The following is a 22,254-nucleotide window of genomic DNA, read 5'->3' as shown; positions in this document are numbered from 1 at the left end:
ATTTAACTACATGGATATTTAAAGACATGGACATTTAACTACATGGACATTTAAAGACATGGACATTTAAAGACATGGACATTTAAAGACATGGACATTTAACGACATGGACATTTAAAGACATGGACATTTAAAGACATGGACATTTAACTACATGGACATTTAACTACATGGACATTTAAAGACATGGACATTTAACTACATGGACATTTAACTACATGGACATTTAAAGACATGGACATTTAACTACATGGACATTTAAAGACATGGACATTTAAAGACATGGACATTTAAAGACATGGACATTTAAAGACTACAAAAATCTCTGAAACTGGAAACACTTATCTCCCTCACTAGCTTTAAGCACCAACTGTCAGAGCAGCTCACAGATTACAGCACCTGTACATAGCCCACCTATAATTTAGCCCTATCAACTACCTCTTTCCCAACTGTATTTAATTAATTTATTTATTTTGCTCCTCTGCACCCCATTATTTTTATTTCTACTTTGCACATTCTTCCATTGCAAAACTACCATTCCAGTGTTTTACTTGCTATATTGTATTTACCTTGCCACCATGGCCTTTTTGCCTTTACCTCCCTTCTCACCTCATTTGCTCACATTGTATATAGACTTGTTTATACTTTATTATTGACTGTATGTTTGTTTTACTCCATGTGTAACTCTGTGTTGTATCTGTCGAACTGCTTTGCTTTATCTTGGCCAGGTCGCAATTGTAAATGAGAACTTGTTCTCAACTTGTCTACCTGGTTAAATAAAGGTAAAATAAAAATAAATAAATAAAAAGACATGGTTGAGTAAGGCACAAGAGGGCATGAAATCCGATTCTCGGACCCTTTCTTTTCACACAGTATATACATGATATTGGAAGGAATTTTAATTGTCCAGGGCATGAATGTGACACACCCCTTTCAGGGTGGCAGGTAACCTCGAGGTTAGAGCGTGTCACGTAAAGTTGCTGGTTCGAATACCGGAGCCGACAAGGTGAAAGATCTGTCGCTGTGCCCTTGAGCAAGGCACTTAACCTTCATTGCTCCAGGGGCGCTCTACAACGGTGACCCTGGCTGTGACCCTACTCCATGCGGGTGTCTCAGGGGGAGTTGGGATATGGTGACCTTGGCTGTGACCCCACTCTCAGCCAGAGTCACTCAGAGGGAGTTGGGATATGGTGACCTTGGCTGTGACCCCACTCTCAGAGGGAGTTGGGTATATGGTGACCCTGGCTGTGACCCCACTCTCTGCGGGTGTCTCAGGGGGAGTTGGGATATGGTGACCCTGGCTGTGACCCCACTCTCAGAGGGAGTTGGGATATGGTGACCCTGGCTGTGACCCCACTCCCTGCGGGTGTCTCAGGGGGAGTTGGGATATGGTGACCCTGGCTGTGACCCTACTCCCTGCGGATGTCTCAGGGGGAGTTGGGATATGGTGACCTTCGCTGTGACCCCACTCTCAGAGGGAGTTGGGATATGGTGACCTTGGCTGTGACCCCACTCTCAGCCAGAGTCACTCAGAGGGAGTTGGGATATGGTGACCTTGGCTGTGACCCCACTCTCAGAGGGAGTTGGGTATATGGTGACCCTGGCTGTGACCCCACTCTCTGCGGGTGTCTCAGGGGGAGTTGGGATATGGTGACCCTGGCTGTGACCCCACTCTCAGAGGGAGTTGGGATATGGTGACCCTGGCTGTGACCCCACTCCCTGCGGGTGTCTCAGGGGGAGTTGGGATATGGTGACCCTGGCTGTGACCCCACTCCCTGCGGGTGTCTCAGGGGGAGTTGGGATATGGTGACCCTGGCTGTGACCCCACTCCCTGCGGGTGTCTCAGGGGGGATTGAGATATGGTGACCCTGGCTGTGACCCCACTCTCAGAGGGAGTTGGGATATGGTGACCCTGGCTGTGACCCCACTCCCTACGGGTGTCTCAGGGGGAGTTGGGATATGGTGACCTTGGCTGTGACCCCACTCTCAGAGGGAGTTGGGATATGGTGACCTTGGCTGTGACCCCACTCTGAGGTAGTTGAGATATGGTGACCCTGGCTGTAACCCCACTCCCTGCGGGTGTCTCAGGGGGAGTTGGGATATGGTGACCCTGGCTGTGACCCCACTCCCTGCGGGTGTCTCAGGGGGGATTGAGATATGGTGACCCTGGCTGTGACCCCACTCCCTGCGGGTGTCTCAGGGGGGATTGAGATATGGTGACCCTGGCTGTGACCCTACTCCCTGCGGGTGTCTCAGGGGGAGTTGAGATATGGTGACTCTGGCTGTGACCTCACTCCCTGCGGGTGTCTCGGGGAGTTGAGATATGGTGACCCTGGCTGTGACCCTACTCCCTGCGGGTGTCTCAGGGGGAGTTGGGATATGGTGACCTTGGCTGTGACCCCACTCTCAGAGGGAGTTGGGATATGGTGACCTTGGCTGTGACCCCACTCTGAGGTAGTTGAGATATGGTGACCCTGGCTGTAACCCCACTCCCTGCGGGTGTCTCAGGGGGAGTTGGGATATGGTGACCCTGGCTGTGACCCCACTCCCTGCGGGTGTCTCAGGGGGGATTGAGATATGGTGACCCTGGCTGTGACCCCACTCCCTGCGGGTGTCTCAGGGGGGGATTGAGATATGGTGACCCTGGCTGTGACCCTACTCCCTGCGGGTGTCTCAGGGGGAGTTGAGATATGGTGACTCTGGCTGTGACCTCACTCCCTGCGGGTGTCTCGGGGAGTTGAGATATGGTGACCCTGGCTGTGACCCTACTCCCTGCGGGTGTCTCAGGGGGAGTGGAATATGCAGAAAACAAATTTCCATTTCACACAAGGACAATATAACAGGACAATATAAGCACCCCCCCCCAAATTATGAATATTATTATTATAGGAGTCAATGTCATGTGTGTTGTAATTTCCTGTTCCTGTGTGCAGGAGGAAGTGGAGCCCTTCCCCGAGGAGAGAGAGAACTTCTTGCAGCAGCTATACAAGTTCATGGAGGACAGAGGTGAGACACGCTCCTTAAGATCAATCCCAACTCCTGTTTGATCCACCCACCTAGACTGACAGAGAACTGCCTCCCACACAGTTGAATGCTAGTGTTGCATGGATTGTAGTGGTATAATGCAACTTCACTACCTTTTTGATACTAGAAGATGAAAAATGGTAAGCTATTAGAATTAGTTACTTTCAGTACTTCTGACGTAGTAAGCTAGCCAGTCTACTTGTCTTCTTTAGGGGACAGTAGTAAGCTAGCCAGGCTACTTGTCTTCTTTAGGCGACAGTAGTAAGCTGGCCAGGCTACTTGTCTTCTTTAGGGGGCAGTAGTAAGCTAGCCAGGCTACTTGTCTTCTTTAGGGGACAGTAGTAAGCTAGCCAGGCGATTTGTCTTCTTTAGGGGGCAGTAGTAAGCTAGCCAGGCTACTTGCTCATGCAGCTGACAGCATAAGCCACTTGAGAAGCAAGCGAGAAGAAAGAAAATGAGGATCGTTTTAGAATTGAGTATCATTTTAGAATTGAGTATTGGTTTATTATTGAGTATTGTTTTGGCATCTAGTATTGTGATACTAAACCTGGTATTGGTACCGAAGTCAAAATTCTGGTATAGCGACAACACTAGTTTGAGTGAAACGTTTTGAACAAAACTTTATGTGCCTTGCACCTGAAAGTAGCTAGATGTGTGTGTTCTACTTCTGAACCTGTTTCCATCTAACTATTGTGTTGTTTATCCTCCTGTAGGAACCCCCATCAACAAGAAACCAGTGCTGGGCTACAGGAACCTGGACCTCTTCAAGCTCTACAGACTGGTGCAGAAACTGGGAGGCTTCCATGATGTGTGTATCCAGCTCCACTGATCATAAGCACCCAGCTCCACTGATCATAAGCACCCAGCTCCACTGATCATAAGCACCCAGCTCCACTGATCATAAGCACCCAGCTCCACTGATCATAAGCACCCAGCTCCACTGATCATAAGCACCCAGCTCCACTGATCATAATCACCCAGCTCCACTGATCATAATCACCCAGCTCCACTGATCATAATCACCCAGCTCCACTGATCATAATAACCCAGCTCCACTGATCATAATAACCCAGTTCCACTGATCATAATCACCCAGCTCCACTGATCATATTCACCCAGTTCCACTGATCATAATCACCCAGCTCCACTGATCATAATCACCCAGCTCCACTGATCATAATAACCCAGCTCCACTGATCATAATAACCCAGTTCCACTGATCATAATCACCCAGCTCCACTGATCATATTCACCCAGTTCCACTGATCATATTCACCCAGTTCCACTGATCATAATAACCCAGCTCCACTGATCATAAGCACCAGCTCTATTACCATTTTGTAGAGTTCACCAGCCTTTTGTCCTGAGTGAATGTTCTACTGTGACATATTGGCATATTGGAATCTGTAATGTCTCTATTTCTCTGTGCCTTGTTCTCTTGTGTCCTGAGCAGATTGAGAGTGGATCCGTATGGAAGACTGTCTACCAGGCTCTGGGAATCCCTGTGCTTAACTCTGCCGCCGGCTACAACGTCAAATGTGCTTACCGCAAGTACGTATTGCCACACCAGCCCTGTGCTCTTCATATTACAGCGCATATTTGGGGGGGGTCCGAAATTATTGACACACTTGACAAATATTGTATAAAAAAGACTGTGTAAAATACCAAATACTGAGCTATATTGAATGCTCAAAAAATATGTATATATTTTATCACCAATGACTAAGAGAAAGAGATTTTAACAATAATAATTAAAACAATTCTCCAAAATGATTGCCTGTTTTCAATACTTGGCCTTATGAGGATAATGGCACTGCACCTTTTTCGACGGTTATCGACTATAATAAATGTAGCTGCCACTATTGAAACCATTGGAACAAAGTTTATCATAGCGGTTTGCACTTTATTATGGATGGTAGGTTCAGTACACATCAGGCATTGTCTTGTTGTTGTGGTGTTTGTTGATGTTTGACAGGTTGTCTTTGTAAATCCTTTATTGACTTAAGTGTATAAATAAAGTAAAAATCAAATCAAATCAAATGTATTTATATATCCCTTCGTACATCAGCTGATATCTCAAAGTGCTGTACAGAAACCCAGCCTAAAACCCCAAACAGCAAGCAATGCAGGTATAGAAGCACGGTGGCTAGGAAAAACTCCCTAGAAAGGCCAAAACCTAGGAAGAAACCGAGAGAGGAACCAGGCTATGTGGGGTGGCCAGTCCTCTTCTGGCTGTGCCGGGTGGAGATTGTAACAGAACATGGCCAAGATGTTCAAATGTTCATAAATGACCAGCATGGTCAAATAATAATAATCACAGGCAGAACAGTTGAAACTGGAGCAGCAGCACAGCCAGGTGGACTGGGGACAGCAAGGAGTCATCATGTCAGGTAGTCCTGAGGCATGGTCCTAGGGCTCAGGTCCTCCGAGAGAGAGAAAGAAAGAGAAAATTAGAGAGAGCATACTTAAATTCACACAGGACACCGGATAGGACAGGGGAAGTACTCCAGAAATAACAGACTGACCCTAGCCCCCCGACACATAAACTACTGCAGCATAAATACTGGCGGCTGAGACAGAAAAAAAGATATACATACGGTACCAGTCAAATGTTTGGACACTCCTTCCAGGGTTTTCTTTATTTGTACTATTTTCTACATTGTAGAATAATTAAATAACATACAGTGGGGCAAAAAAGTATTTAGTCAGCCACCAATTGTGCAAGTTCTCCCAATTAAAAAGATGAGAGAGGCCTGTAATTTTCATCATAGGTACACTTCAACTATGACAGACAAAATGAGAAAAGAAAATCCAGAAAATCACATTGTAGGATTTTTAATGAATTTATTTGCAAATTATGGTGGAAAATAAGTATTTGGTCACCTACAAACAAGCAAGATTTCTGGCTCTCACAGACCTGTAACTTCTTCTTTAAGAGGCTCCTCTGTCCTCCACTCGTTACCTGTATTAATGGCACCTGTTTGAACTTGTTATCAGTATAAAAGACACCTGTCCACAACCTCAAACAGTCTCACACCAAACTCCACTATGGACAAGACCAAAGAGCTGTCATAGGACACCAGAAACAAAATTGTAGACCTGCACCAGGCTGGGAAGACTGAATCTGCAATAGGTAAGCAGCTTGGTTTGAAGAAATCAACTGTGGGAGCAATTATTAGGAAATGGAAGACAAACAAGACCACTGATAATCTCCCTCGATCTGGGACTCCACGCAAGATCTCACCCTGTGGGGTCAAAATGATCACAAGAACGGTGAGCAAAAATCCCAGAACCACACGGGGGGACCTAGTGAATGACCTGCAGAGAGCTGGGACGAAAGTAACAAAGCCTACCATCAGTAACACACTATGCCGCCAGGGACTCAAATCCTGCAGTGCCAGACGTGTCCCCCTGCTTAAGCTAGTACATGTCCAGGCCCGTCTGAAGTTTGCTAGAGAGCATTTGGATGATCCAGAAGAAGATTGGGAGAATGTCATATGGTCAGATGAAACCAAAATATAACTTGGTAAAAACTCAACTCGTCGTGTTTGGAGGACAAAGAATGCTGAGTTGCATCCAAAGAACACCTTACCTACTATGAAGCATGGGGGTGGAAACATCATGCTCTGGGGCTGTTTTTCTGCAAAGGGACCAGGATGACTGATCCGTGTAAAGGAAAGAATGAATGGGGCCATGTATCCTGAGATTTTGAGTGAAAACCTCCTTCCATCAGCAAGGGCATTGAAGATGAAATGTGGCTAGGTCTTTCAGCATGACGATGATCCCAAACACACCGTCCGGGCAATGAAGGAGTGGCTTCGTAAGAAGCATTTCAAGGTCCTGGAGTGGCCTAGCCAGTCTCCAGATCTCAACCCCATAGAAAATCTTTGGAGGGAGTTGAAAGTCCATGTTGCCCAGCAACAGCCCCAAAACATCACTGCTCTAGAGGAGATCTGCATGGAGGAATGGGCCAAAATACCAGCAACAGTGTGTGAAAACCTTGTGAAGACTTACAGAAAACGTTTGACCTCTGTCATTGCCAACAAAGGGTATATAACAAAGACAGGTTGAAGCCCGCTTGACAGACAGGTTGAAGCCCGCTTGACAGACAGGTTGAAGGCATCCGTGACAGAGAGTATACCTGTATACAGGTAGTCTACTGTAGCTACATTTTTAGATATTACACGTTTCTAATTTAGTCAGTCATTTTCATTTCAAGTTAAAGTGTACTGTTAGCTAGCTCGCGAAAGTTAGCTGGCTCGCTAAGTGTACTGTTAGCTAGCTCGTGAACGTTAGCTGGCTCGCTAAGTGTACTGTTAGCTAGCTCGCTAACTTTACATGTATAGTCTGTGTAGTAATATTTCAAAGCAAATCAAAAGTTATTTGTCACATGCAACTTTTCAGGGAAGTCAGGAACCAATATACACAGTCAGTTAGGAAAGCTAAGGCTAGCTTTTTCAAACAGAAATTTGCATCCTGTAGCACTAATTCCAAAAAGTCCTGGGACACTGTAAAGTCCACGGAGAATAAGAGCACCTCCTCCCAACTGCCCACTGCACTGAGGCTAGGAAACACTGTCACCAGCAATAAATCTACGATATTCGAGAATTTCAACAAGCATTTTTCTACGGCTGGCCATGCTTTCCACCTGGCTACCTCTATCTCGGCCTACATCTCTGCACCCCCTGCAGCAACTTGCCCAAGCCTCCCCATTTCCCCTTCTCCCAAATCCAGACAGCTGATGTTCTGGAGGAGCGGCAAAATCTGGATCTCTACAAATCAGCTGGGCTAGACAATCTGGACCCTCTCTTTCTAAAATGATCCACCGAAATTGTTGCAACCCCTATTACTAGCCGTGACCTCCAACTGCTTTTAAATGCTAGTAAAACTAAACGCATGCTCTTCAACCAATCGCTGCCCGCACCTGCCCGCCCATCCAGCATCACTACTCTGGACGGTTCTGACTTAGAATATGTGGACAACTACAAATATCTAGGTGTCTGGTTAGACTGTAAACTCTCCTTCCAGACTCTCATTAAGCATCTCCAATCTAAAATGAAATCTAGAATCTGCTTTCTGTTTCGCAACAAAGCCTCCTTCCCTCATGCTACCAAACATACCCTCGTAAACTGACTATCCTGCCGACTTGTTGGCTGTTTGTACAGATCTGTTTGTACAGATGAACGTAGTACCTTCAGGCGTTTGGAAATTGCTCCCAAGGATGAACCAGACTTGTGGAGGCCTACAATTTTTTTTCTGAGGTCTTAGCTGATTTCTTTAGATTTTCCCAAGATGTCAAGCAAAGAGGCACTGAGTTTGAAGGTAGGCCTTGAAATACATCCACAGGTACACTTTCAATTGACTCAAATTATGTCAATTAGCCTATCAGAAGCTTCTAAAGCCATGACATAATTTTCTGGAATTTTCAAAGCTGTTTAAAGGCACAGTCAACTTAGTGTATGTAAACTTCTGACCCACTGGAATTGTGATACAGTGAAAAAATCTGTCTGTAACAATTGCTGGAAAAATTACTTGTGTCATGCACAAAGTAGATGTCCTAACCGACTTGCCAAAACTATAGTTTGTTATATGTAATTTGTGGAGTTGTTGAAAAACAAGTTTTAATGACTCCAACCTAAATGTATGTAACTTATTGTGGGAAGCTTGTGGAAGGCTACCTGAAACGATTGACCCAAGTTAAACAATTTAAAGCAATGCTACCAAATACTAATTGAGTGTATGTAAACTTCTGTAAACTTCTGACACACTGGGAATGTGATGAAATAAATACAAGTTTAAATAAATCATTCTCTCTACTATTATTTGACATTTCACATTCTTAAAATAAAGTGGTGATCCTATCTGACCTAAAACAGGGAATTTTTACTAGGATTAAATGTCAGGAATTCTGAAAAACTTAATTTAAATGTATTTGTCTAAGGTTGATGTAAACTTCCGACTTCAACTGTGTGTTGAACCATATTACGTTATACAGGTAAGTCAATAAAGGACAAATTGTTTTTTATAAAGATGACCTATCAAACATAATAAACACCAATAATCAACTACTGTTACGTTATGTGTACTGAACCTACCACCCGTTATAATCAACTACTGTTACGCTATGCTTTATGTGTACTGAACCTACCACCCGTTATAATCAACTACTGTTACGCTATGCTTTATGTGTACTGAACCTACCACCCGTTATAATCAACTACTGTTACGCTATGCTTTATGTGTACTGAACCTACCACCCGTTATAATCAACTACTGTTACGCTATGCTTTATGTGTACTGAACCTACCACCCCGTTATAAATTGCAATGCGCCATCGTCTGTCCCAATGGCTTCAAAACAGTGGCTGCTGAATTTAAAGAAATAACATTGCCATCGTCATATAGAGGACATCGCCATAGTCAGTAATCAGAATGAATGTTGACAGATTGATTTGTTTTGTGATGTTTACTATAGAATACTATTTTAATTCTTAATTTCTTCACTCATCCATATGCTTTTTGAAAGTGTAGCTTTTCATCAATCCAGATGTCCAGATATTTATAAGTGGGGGATCAATGAGGGCACCATCCACATAAATCATCAGATAATCTTTTACGTAATCTGGAACGTAACTTGGTTTTACCTGCATTAAGTACCAATTTCAGTTCAACAAAGGCTTTCTGCAGTAGAGGCAGATTGAAGTTATTTGATAAGGTATTGTTTTGCTCCTCTTTATCAAGGAATCCAATTACTCCAGACGGTATTGGAGTCACAGTGTTGACACCTTATTTGTGGTTGTTGATGTGTTGGGTTCTTTCTCAGGTACCTGTATGGGTTTGAGGAATACTGCACCTCCTGCGTCATCACTTTCCGTATGGACCTACCCCTGAAGCAGCCCAAGGCGGAGGGGGAGAGTGGGGAGGCATGGTCAGGGGGAGCCACTTCCGTCCCCCCTGTAGCCTCCTCCAGCTGTGGAGAGGAACAGAAGCAGAATGTATCTGAGAAATCCTCAGCGAGCTCAGAGACCAGCAGCGCTCAGCCTGACATCTACAAGGTCTCTGTCTCTCTCACGCTCTCACTCTCTCTGTCTCAAATCAATTCAAAGGTAGTTTTTTTTTGGAATGGGAAACTCCTGAGTGGCGCAGCAGTCTAAGGCACTGCATCTCAGTGCTAGTGGTGTTACTACAGACCCTGGTTCGATTCCAGGCTGTGTCACAACTGCCCGTGATTGGGAGTCCCATAGGGCATCGCACAATTGGCCCAATGACGTCCAGGTTTGGCCAGGATTAGCTGTCATTGTTAATAAGAATTTGTTCTTAACTGACTTGCTAAGTTAAATAAAGGTCAAATATATTATAAACATTTTCTTGCCTTAATAAATAAAGTTAAAATAAAAAGTAAACATATGTTTACAAAGTGAAATAGATCATTTATTTTAGTTTTTGTTTATTATCAGAAATTAACAGTGTTACACAGAAATTTCAAAAGAATAGAGACTTTTCACATTTTATAATATTGGCTATACACTGAGTGGACAAAACATTAGGAATACCTGCTCTTTTGACATACTGACCAGGTAAATCCAGGTGAAATCTATGATCCCTTGTTGATGTCACTTGTTAAATCAACATCAATCAGAATAGATGAAGGGGAGGAGTCAGGTTAAAGAAGGATTTTTAAGTCTTGAGACAATTGAGACATGGATTGTGTATATACAGTGCCTTTGGAAAGTATTCAGACCCCTTGACTTGTTCTACATTTTGTTGCGTTACAGCCTTATTCTAAAATGGATTAAATAAAAAAGATCCTCATCAATCTACACACTATACCCCATAATGACATCACAGTACCCCATAATGACATCACAGTACCCCATAATGACATCACAATACCCCATAATGACATCACTATACCCCATAATGACATCACAGTACCCCATAATGACATCACAGTACCCCATAATGACATCACAATACCCCATAATGACATCACAGTACCCCATAATGACATCACTATACCCCATAATGACATCACAATACCCCATAATGACATCACAGTACCCCATAATGACATCACAGTACCCCATAATGACATCACTATACCCCATAATGACATCACAATACCCCATAATGACATCACAGTACCCCATAATGACATCACTATACCCCATAATGACATCACAGTACCCCATAATGACATCACTATACCCCATAATGACAAAGCGAAAACAGGGCTTTAGAAATTTTACCAAATGTATTTAAAATAAAAAACGGATACCTTATTTACATACATATTCAAACCCGTTGCTATGAGACTCGAAATTGAGCTCGGGTGCATCCTGTTTCCATTGATCATCGTTGAGATGTTTCTACAACTTGATTGACGTCCACCTTTGGTAAATTCAATTGATTGGACATGATTTGGAAAGGCACACTCCTGTCTATATAAAGGTCTCACAGTAGTCAGTGCATGTCAGAGCAAAAACCAAGCCATGAGGTCGAAGGAATTGTCCGTAGAGCACCGAGACAGGATTCTGTTTGCACAGATCTGGGGAAGGGTACCAAAACATTTCTGCAGCATTGAAGGTCCCCAAGAACACAGTGACCTCCATCATTCTTAAATGGAAGAAGTTCGGAACCACTAACACTCTTCCCAAAGCTGGCCAGCCTGGCCAAACTGAGTAATCGGGGGAGAAGTGCCTTGGTCAGGGAGGTGACCAAGAATCCAATGGTCACTCTGACAGAGCTCCAGAGTTCCTCTGTGGAGATGGGACAACCTTCCAGAAGGACAACCATCTCTGTAGCACTCCACCAATCAGGCCTTAATGGTAGTTGGCAGACGGAAGCCACTCCTCAGTAAAAGGCACATGACAGCCCACTTGGAGTTTGCCAAAAAGCACCTAAAGGACTCTCAGACTATGAGAATCAAGATTATCTGGTCAGATGAAACCAATATTGAACTCTTTGGCCTGAATGCCAAGTGGTACGTATGGAGGAAACCTGGCACGATCCCTACGGCGGTGAAGTATGGTGGTGGCAGCATGTGGGGACCTCGGCCACTCGAGCCACAGCATTTCACCTCGCTACCATCTAGAAGGCGGATGGAAACCCTGGACTGGGTTAATGAGCGGTTTCCTTCCTCTCCGGAAACTGAGTTAGTAAGGACGCCTGTATCTTTGTAGTGACTGGGTGTAATGATTCTCCGTCCAAAGTGTAATTAATAACTTCACCATGATCAAAGGGATGTTCAAAGTCTGCTTTTTTTTTTACCCATCTACTAATAGGTGCCTTTCTTTGTGAGGCACTGGAAAACCTCCCCGGTGTCTGTTGTTGAATCTGTTTGAAATTCCGTGATGAGGTAGTCATTACAATAATCATGTTAAACATTAAGCAACTTATTATGTGACTTGTTAAGCAAATTTGTGACCCATTTCAGGAAACCAGGCATGTGTCACAAGTCACAGGAGAGACATTTTAAAATAAAAAATAAAAAATACTTTCATGTGTTAATGACAAACGTGTATGCCATCTGTAAATATGAATACATTTGTTAAATTATGATCCTAGTTGGTTAAGCCACAGAAAAAGTCAGCAACCTTCCCACTAGCCATGATTTCCTGAGATAATGAGTGGGCTCCCGTGACAGGGAGACGCACCCACCATGTAAGATAGCTAGCTACATTTTCAGATATGACACGTTTCTAATTTTGACAGAAGTTTAATTTCAAGCTAAAGTGTATTGTTAGCTAGCTGACGGTAGCTGGCTGGCTCCATAGCTAACATTTAGTGTATGACAGCTGTGTCTGTCTGGAGCTCACTGGTGCAGGAAACTCTTAGGGCCCAGAATATTTTATAGAATGTTTCAAGTTTCTTGCAGAAAGACCAAATGTAGCCAATGTGATTTATAGAATATTTATTTTTATCAGGCTATTTTCTACCTGCAGACTGCAATGTTTTTATTTGTTGTCTTTATGTAGGCTATTTTTACATAGTTGGCAGTGGCAATAGATACTTTTAGACTTTTATCATTTTAATTTAGATAGAATTTTGATTTCCCACATGACAAATGATTTTGAGATGCAAAGATGTTATTATAAATGAAAACCAGAACAGTAGATGTTAAGAAACATTGTCACTTGACAAGAAACATGGTGCAGACCCTTGGTGTAGTCTATTACCGGCAAGCTTTGTGAGCATAACGGCAGAATCTGTAAAGGCATTCGCAGTGGAAGGTCTGGTGGGGGTACAGTTTATTTTTATTTTCTTCTTGATTTCATGTTTGTCTTATTTCATCAAACAGTGTGCTTAAAGCATCTGACAAACGCAATGCGTATAGTTGATTTTATTAAAACACAGAGGGGGTGTCTATAGAGGGGGTGTCAAAGTAAGATGGCACTAACACTCATGGAAGCTCTGCTTCTATCTCCTAAGACACGACAGACATGGAAGCTCTGCTTCTATCTCCTAAGACACGACAGACATTGAAGCTCTGCTTCTATCTCCTAAGACACGACAGACATGGAAGCTCTGCTTCTATCTCCTAAGACACGACAGACATGGAAGCTCTGCTTCTATCTCCTAAGACACGACAGACATGGAAGCTCTGCTTCTATCTCCTAAGACACGACAGACATGGAAGCTCTGCTTCTATCTCCTAAGACACGACAGACATGGAAGCTCTGCCTCTATCTCCTAAGACATGACAGACATGGAAGCTCTGCTACTAGCTCCTAAAACATCAAATACACATATTTAGCAGATGTAATTGTGGGTTTAGCGAAATACTTGTATTCCTATGTCCAACAGTGCAGTAGTATCTAACATTCCACAACAGTACACACAACCTAAAAGTAAAATAATGGGATGGTATGCAAATTGAAGTGAATCTAGGGGGTCAGGTAAGGTAGAGGTGATATGATCCTTAACTAGCCTTTCAAATCACTTCATGATGACAGAAGTGAGTGCTACGGGGTCATTTAGTTCAGTTATCTTTGCCTTCTTGGGAACAGGAACAATGGTGGCCATCTTGAAGCATGTGGGGGACAGTAGACTGGGATAGGGAGAGATTGAATATGTCCGTAAACACTAAAGTAGAAACGACAACACGGTATACAGAAACTATGATGATAACTTAATAAGGCACTTACTTTGATAGGATGCACACATGTCCAAAGCTATAAAATGAATGTATCCTTTAGTAATTTGGGCTTCATCTGATAGTGTGCCTTTTTGTTTTTTATCCAAATATGTGACTGACCGCCTCGATTTGGTCTTATGGCGCTAAATTTGAAATAGTGTTTTTTAAATTGGATAAAAGTAAATACTCAGAGCTAGAAAATGTTATGTCTGTATGTCATACACTACAGTTGAGGAGCATTGGGAAAGTAATTATGCTTTGAAAGTTAATAAACTTGTAACCTCACTTTTGAGAAAACGGCACTTGAATGTTTTGGTACCTAGTGAAGAGCTCTTCTTTGTCTACACCCTTTCAGCATCGTTCACACCCTCTTAAGCTTTAGCCCCACCCATCTCTTTAAGGATTCACATGTGAGGCCATGTGCTAAACATTCACTATATCAAATAACATCTAGGTTTATTTGTCACACTCACAGGATACAGAAGGTGTAAACGGTACAGTGAAATGGTTACTAACATAGCAGCAATATCAAAAACAGAAAGTGTCCAGATACATTATTTGTATCATTATTAGATGATGTTTACCAGACACACTGGTCTAAATGGATGGGTCTATTTTGTCTAGACATGTACACATGTTCATGAAATACTATAGATGGCCATAATCCCCCCCACCAGCCAGCCACATCTAGCTAGGTGGATGGGTCTCTTTTGTCTAGACATGTACACATGTTCATGAAATACTATAGATGGCCATACCCCCCCCCCCCCCACCAGCCACATCTAGCTAGGTGGATGGGTCTCTTTTGTCTAGGCATAATCGATGATGGTAATCACCTCCAAATACACCTGGCTAACTTGATGGGTCATGGAATTATTTGACGAAGTGGAGTATTTTGTTTAGACATGCAGCTAGCTAGCTAAATAATGAACCATAATACCAACTCGTACTACTACCAACACAAACATTGCCATAGCTGTAGTATGACTCTGCAGGTAGCTAGCTAACATTAGGTTATAACTAGCAATGCAAATGGTTTTCTGATTTGAATAATATTACTACACAGATCATATACGTAACGTTAGCTAGCGAGCCTGCAAGTTAACATTTACTAGCTAACTAGCAGGACTTTAAATCTTTAAATTGTTCCACTCCGTTTGGAAGTATAATCCACTGTTTGAAGAGGCCAGAACGGGAATTCATTACGCGTATTCCAGCCACCTAAACAAACACTTTACAGATGAAATGAACCTGGCGAACCTAGGTCACAGACCCCCCAAGAACGGCATTACTCTCCCCCTCGTGCGAACAGACACCCCTTTTCTCCCAATCATTGTCATCCCTTGTCATCCCAATCATCATTCATCCCTTATTGTCAGTTGCCAAAACACATTCTTTACATACCATTTATGGTGTTTTAACCTTAGTTAGATGACCATGTATGTTTTTCACTTCAGATGGGCTTATATGTGTAACATTTGTTACGGGATGATTGTTAAACAGGATATGATGCAATAAGATGATTTATAAACAGGATATGATGTAATAAGATGATTGATAAACAGGATATTATGCAATAAGATGATTTATAAACCGGATATGATGTAATAAGATGATTGTTAAACAGGATATGATGTAATATGATTATTTATAAACAGGCTATGATGTAATAAGATGATTGATAAACAGAATATGTAGTAACAGCACCATGTCACCCCCACAGGAGGAGAAGACTGAGCTGACCAAGGACAAACCTGAGACAGAACCTTTGAAGCCTGTGCAGCAGATGGCTGAAAGGGAAGGTGATGATGACAATGAGGAAGAAGATGATTATCACAAGCATGAGTCTGATGATGAAGACTGGCCTTCATTTGCTCGCCTCAGAGTGAAGCTGGAACCTTACGATGAGGAGCAGGAGGAAGGGAAGGAGGAGGACATCTCTGGGTAGGTGGTTCTCTCTCCCTGGGGCTGGGAAGGAGGAGGACATCTCTGGGTAGGTGGTCTCTCTCCCTGGGGCTGAGAAGGAGGAGGACATCTCTGGGTAGGTCGTTCTCTCTCTCTGGGGCTGGGAAGGAGGAGGACATCTCTGGGTAGGTGGTTCTCTCTCCGTGGGTCTGGGAAGGAGGAGGGCATCTCTGGGTGGGTGGTTCTTTCTCCCTGGGGCTGGGAAGGAGGAGGACATCTCTGGATCTGGGTAGGTGGTTCTCTCCCTGGGGCTGGGAAGGAGGAGGGCATCTCTTTGTAGGTGGTTCTCTCTCCCTGGGGCTGGGAAGGAAGAGGACATCTCTGGGTAGGTGGTTCTCTCTCCCTGGGGCTGGGAAGGAGGAGGACATCTCTGGGTAGGTGGTTCTCTCTTCCTGGGGCTGGGAAAGAGGAGGACCTCTCTGGCTCTGGGTAGGTGTTTCTCTCTCCCTGGGGCTGGGAAGGAGGAGGACATCTCTGGGTAGGTGGTTCTCTCTCCCTGGGGCTGGGAAGGAAGAGGACATCTCTGGGTAGGTGGTTCTCTCTCCCTGGGGCTGGGAAAGAGGAGGACATCTCTGGGTAGGTGGTTCTCTCTCCCTGGGGCTGGGAAGGAGGAGGACATCTCTGGGTAGGTGGTTCTCTCTCCCTGGGGCTGGGAAGGAGGAGGGCATCTCTGGGTAGGTGGTTCTCTCCCCTGGGGCTGGGTAGGAGGAGGACATCTCTGGGTAGATGGTTCTCTCTCCCTGGGGCTGGGAAGGAGGAGGACATCTCTGGGTAGGTGGTTCTCTCTCTGGGGCTGGGAAGGAGGAGGACATCTCTGGGAAGGTGGTTCTCTCTCCCTGGGGCTGGGAAGGAGGAGGACATCTCTGGGTAGATGGTTCTCTCTCCCTGGGACTGGGAAGGAGGAGGACATCTCTGGGTAGATGGTTCTCTCTCCCTGGGGCTGGGAAGGAGTAGGACATCTCTGGCTCTGGGTAGGTGGTTCTCTTTCCCTGGGGCTGGGAAGGAGGAGGACATCTCTGGGTAGGTGGTTCTCTCTCCCTGGGGATGGGAAGGAGGAGGACATCTCTGGGTAGGTGGTTCTCTCTCCCTGGGGATGGGAAGGAGGAGGACATCTCTGGGTAGGTGGTTCTCTCTCTATGGCTGGGGTATCAGGCAGTACGCTTGAGCGTTGCACAATTCTGGAAACTATCCTCAAATTCCTGACTTTTCTGTAAATCCTGGTTGGAGAATCCCCCGACCAGGATTTCTTGATAAACCTGGGGATTTCGGCATGTTTCTGGAACCCTAGTGATGATATCGTAAGGATTTCTCTATTTGTGGAACTCTTCAGCTGATGGGGAATGATGCCCAATGTGTTCCAATAATAGGCCCATCTCATATCATTCAGTACTGGATTCATAAACTAAACGTCCAATGATTGTAGTACATTGACAATAATAATTGAGAGGTCCTAGAACTGAGCACTGATGAACACCTGATTTTAATTTGACCAAATAATGGTACACGTGGTAAATAATGTGTCCGTACTCAGTATCTATGCAAAAAATAGCACTTTACATTGAAATGTTCAAATATAAAAAAATTCACCCTTGATACTTATGTAGCCTTAAGTTAATGGCATAATACCTTAGGCAATCCCTGTCAGCTAAAGAGTTGTGTCTGAGTCTGCAAGCTGGCTTCATTGGGTGGTTGACCGTCTTTAACCACTGTTAACCTGCTGTAGACAGGCAGCTTCCCTCCTGGACCCTATATTACCCTGGCCGAGCTCTGCTCTACTGCCCCTCTATTACCCTGGCTGAGCTCTGCTCTACTGCCCCTCTATTACCCTGGCTGAGCTCTACTCTACTATTCTACTGCCTCTCTACCCTCTATTGCCCTGGCTGAGCTCTACTCTACTGCCCCTCTATTACCCTGGCTGAGCTCTGCTCTACTGCCCCTCTATTGCCCTGGCCGAGCTCTGCTCTACTGCCCCTCTATTACCCTGACTGAGCTCTACTCTACTATTCTACTCCCTCTCTACCCTCTATTGCCCTGGCTGAGCTCTGCTCTACTGCCCCTCTATTACCCTGGCTGAGCTCTGCTCTACTGCCCCTCTATTGCCCTGGCCGAGCTCTGCTCTACTGCCCCTCTATTACCCTGACTGAGCTCTACTCTACTATTCTACTCCCTCTCTACCCTCTATTGCCCTGGCTGAGCTCTGCTCTACTGCCCCTCTATTACCCTGGCTGAGCTCTGCTCTACTGCCCCTCTATTGCCCTGGCTGAGCTCTGCTCTACTGCCCCTCTATTACCCTGGCTGAGCTCTGCTCTACTGCCCCTCTATTACCCTGGCTGAGCTCTACTCTACTGCCCCTCTATTACCCTGGCTGAGCTCTGCTCTACTGCCCCTCTATTACCCTGGCTGAGCTCTGCTCTACTGCCCCTCTATTACCCTGGCTGAGCTCTGCTCTACTGCCCCTCTATTACCCTGGCTGAGCTCTGCTCTACTGCCTCTCTATTACCCTGGCTGAGCTCTACTCTACTGCCCCTCTATTGCCCTGGCTGAGCTCTACTCTACTGCCCCTCTATTACCCTAGCTGAGCTCTACTCTACTGCCCCTCTATTGCCCTGGCTGAGCTCTACTCTACTGCCCCTCTACCCTCTATTGCCCTGGCTGAGCTCTACTCTACTATTCTACTGCCCCTCTACCCTCTATTGCCCCGTCTGTCCCTTCACAGCCTAGTCAACAGTCTGTCCCTTCACAACCTAGTCAACATTCTGTCCCCATCACAGCATAGTCAACAGTCTGTCCCTTCACAGCCTAGTCAACAGTCTGTCCCCATCACAGTCTAGTCAACAGTCTGTCCCCATCACAGCCTAGTCAACAGTCTGTCCCTTCACAGCCTAGTCAACAGTCTGTCCCCATCACAGCCTAGTCAACAGCCTAGTCAACAGTCCATCACACACAGGTGGGTCTGTCCCGTCACAGCCTAGTCAACTATACTCAGTACATTTTAGGTCTCAGACCAAATGTCAATGCTGACTGACTAGCTAGCTAGCTAACTGACTGGCTAGCTGACTGATTGATTGACTAGCTAGCTGACTGACTGACTAGCTGACTGATTGATTGACTAGCTGACTGACTGATTGACTAGCTAGCTGACTGACTAGCTAGCTGACTGACTAGCTAGCTGACTGACTGATTGACTAGCTGACTGACTGATTGACTAGCTAGCTGACTGACTAGCTGACTGACTGACTAGCTGACTGACTGACTAGCTGACTGACTGACTACCTGATTGACTGACTAGCTAGCTGACTGACTAGCTAGCTGACTGACTAGCTAGCTGACTGACTAGCTAGCTGACTGACTGACTAGCTAGCTGACTGACTGACTGACTAGCTGGCTAGCCGACTGACTGACTAGCTAGCTGACTGACTGACTAGCTAGCTGACTGACTAGCTAGTTGACTGACTAGCTAGCTGACTGGCTAGCTAGCTGACTGGCTAGCTAACTGACTAGCTAGCTGACTGACTGACTAGCTAACTGACTAGCTAGCTGACTGACTGGCTGACTGACTGACTAGCTAGCTGTGTGAGGTTCTGTGTTATGCACTATAGCCCGTTACCATATCATATGTGATTGAATATTATTTGCTGTTGGCTTGTGTATGTGTTATGCAACATAGCTGACTTGAGACATTGTTAACAGTTTCAGGGCCATGGGCCTTTCTCACAATGGAATACAGAATAACATAAAAACGGACACATACAGAACGTAGTGTAGCAAACCACAGACTGTTTTTTGTTAGAACTCAAACTTAACAATAACAGAAACCAGATATGTGATAACGGTATCTAGGGAATGAGCGCATAGATACTCTACACAGCAACAGTTACATCTATCAACTGGAGCGCCCGGGGGCTGGTACCAGCTCGTACGACAACAATCAACGATAGGCTGGGTGAGTCTAAACCACGCCCACTCTCTACTCTGTGACAGCCCGGCTCAGAAGCAGGAATTACCTCTGTCAGAGTATATTATAATAATTTTGTCAGGTGACTCATTGTCATATTTATCCTGATACCAGATTCGAATTGACGCAACCCTAACAGCTGACTGACTACCTAGCTGACTGACTACCTAGCTGACTGACTACCTAGCTGACTGACTAGCTAGCTGACTGACTAGCTAGCTGACTGACTAGCTAGCTGACTGACTGACTAGCTAGCTGACTGACTGACTGACTAGCTGGCTAGCCGACTGACTAGCTGGCTAGCCGACTGACTGACTAGCTAGCTGACTGACTGACTAGCTAGTTGACTGACTAGCTAGCTGACTGGCTAGCTAGCTGACTGGCTAGCTAACTGACTAGCTAGCTGACTGACTGACTAGCTAACTGACTAGCTAGCTGACTGACTGGCTAGCTAACTGACTAGCTAGCTGACTGACTGACTAGCTAGCTGTGTGAGGTTCTGTGTTATGCACTATAGCCCGTTACCATATCATATGTGATTGAATATTATTTGCTGTTGGCTTGTGTATGTGTTATGCAACATAGCTGACTTGAGACATTGTTAACAGTTTCAGGGCCATGGGCCTTTCTCACAATGGAATACAGAATAACATAAAAACGGACACATACAGAACGTAGTGTAGCAAACCACAGACTGTTTTTTGTTAGAACTCAAACTTAACAATAACAGAAACCAGATATGTGATAACGGTATCTAGGGAATGAGCGCATAGATACTCTACACAGCAACAGTTACATCTATCAACTGGAGCGCCCGGGGGCTGGTACCAGCTCGTACGACAACAATCAACGATAGGCTGGGTGAGTCTAAACCACGCCCACTCTCTACTCTGTGACAGCCCGGCTCAGAAGCAGGAATTACCTCTGTCAGAGTATATTATAATAATTTTGTCAGGTTACTCATTGTCATATTTATCCTGATACCAGATTCGAATTGACGCAACCCTAACAGCTGACTGACTACCTAGCTGACTGACTACCTAGCTGACTGACTACCTAGCTGACTGACTACCTAGCTGACTGACTACCTAGCTGACTGACTACACTACCGTGCTTCTACACCTGCATTGCTTGCTGTTTGGGGTTTTAGGCTGGGTTTCTGTACAGCACTTTGAGATATCAGCTGATGTACGAAGGGCTATATAAAACAAATTTGATTTGATTTGACTACCTAGCTGACTGACTACCTAGCTGACTGACTACCTAGCTGACTGACTACCTAGCTGACTGACTACCTAGCTGACTGACTAGCTAGCTGACTGACTAGCTAGCTGACTGATTAGCTAGCTGACTGACTAGCTAGCTGACTGATTGACTAGCTGACTGACTGACTGACTAGCTAGCTGACTGACTGACTAGCTAGCTGACTGATTGACTAGCTAGCTGACTGACTGACTGACTGACTAGCTAGCTGACTGACTGACTAGCTAGCTGACTGACTGACTAGCTAGTTGACTGACTAGCTAGTTGACTGACTGACTAGATAGCTGACTGACTAGCTAGCTGACTGACTGACTGACTAGCTAGCTTACTGACTGACTGACTAGTTAGCTGACTGACTAGCTAGCTGACTGACTAGCTAGTTGACTGACTAGCTAGCTGACTGACTGACTGACTAGTTAGCTGACTGACTAGCTAGCTGACTGACTGACTAGCTAGCTGACTGACTGACTAGCTAGCTGACTGACTGACTAGCTAGCTGATTGACTGACTAGCTAGCTGACTGACTAGCTAGCTGACTAGCTGACTGACTGACTAGCTAGCTGACTGACTAGCTAGCTGACTGACTAGCTAGCTGACTGACTAGCTAGCTAGCTGACTGACTAGCTAGCTGACTGACTAGCAAGCTGACTGACTAGCAAGCTGACTGACTAGCAAGCTGACTGACTAGCTAGCTGACTAGCTAGCTGACTGACTGACTAGCTAGCTGACTGACTAGCTAGCTGACTGAGCAGCCAAAGCCATGTCTCTGACTAAACAGCCCTGGACACAGAGAGTGAGAACCAGATACAGCACAGCATCAAAAAGGGTAGAGGCACTAGAGCACAGTGACATCACTAGAGGGGCACAGTGACATCACTAGAGGGGCACAGTGACATCACTAGAGGGGCACA

The 22,254-nt window shown here is 45.0% G+C and overlaps 1 protein-coding gene across 1 annotated transcript in view; it reads left to right on the top strand.

The window, feature by feature from the left end:
- The window catches only part of LOC110499571 (AT-rich interaction domain 4B), a 192,398-nt gene that overhangs the window by 114,572 nt on the left and 55,572 nt on the right, over positions 1-22,254 (top strand). The window contains exons 12-16 of the mRNA XM_036955574.1: positions 2,934-3,006; positions 3,738-3,832; positions 4,478-4,575; positions 9,847-10,078; positions 15,884-16,104. Coding sequence (XP_036811469.1) covers positions 2,934-3,006; positions 3,738-3,832; positions 4,478-4,575; positions 9,847-10,078; positions 15,884-16,104 — 719 coding nt within the window. The remainder of the gene's footprint in view (positions 1-2,933; positions 3,007-3,737; positions 3,833-4,477; positions 4,576-9,846; positions 10,079-15,883; positions 16,105-22,254) is intronic.

This window comes from Oncorhynchus mykiss, chromosome 20, assembly GCF_013265735.2.
Source record: "Oncorhynchus mykiss isolate Arlee chromosome 20, USDA_OmykA_1.1, whole genome shotgun sequence".
Lineage (NCBI taxonomy): Eukaryota > Metazoa > Chordata > Actinopteri > Salmoniformes > Salmonidae > Oncorhynchus > Oncorhynchus mykiss.
This window is presented reverse-complemented; position numbering and strand designations above follow the sequence as displayed.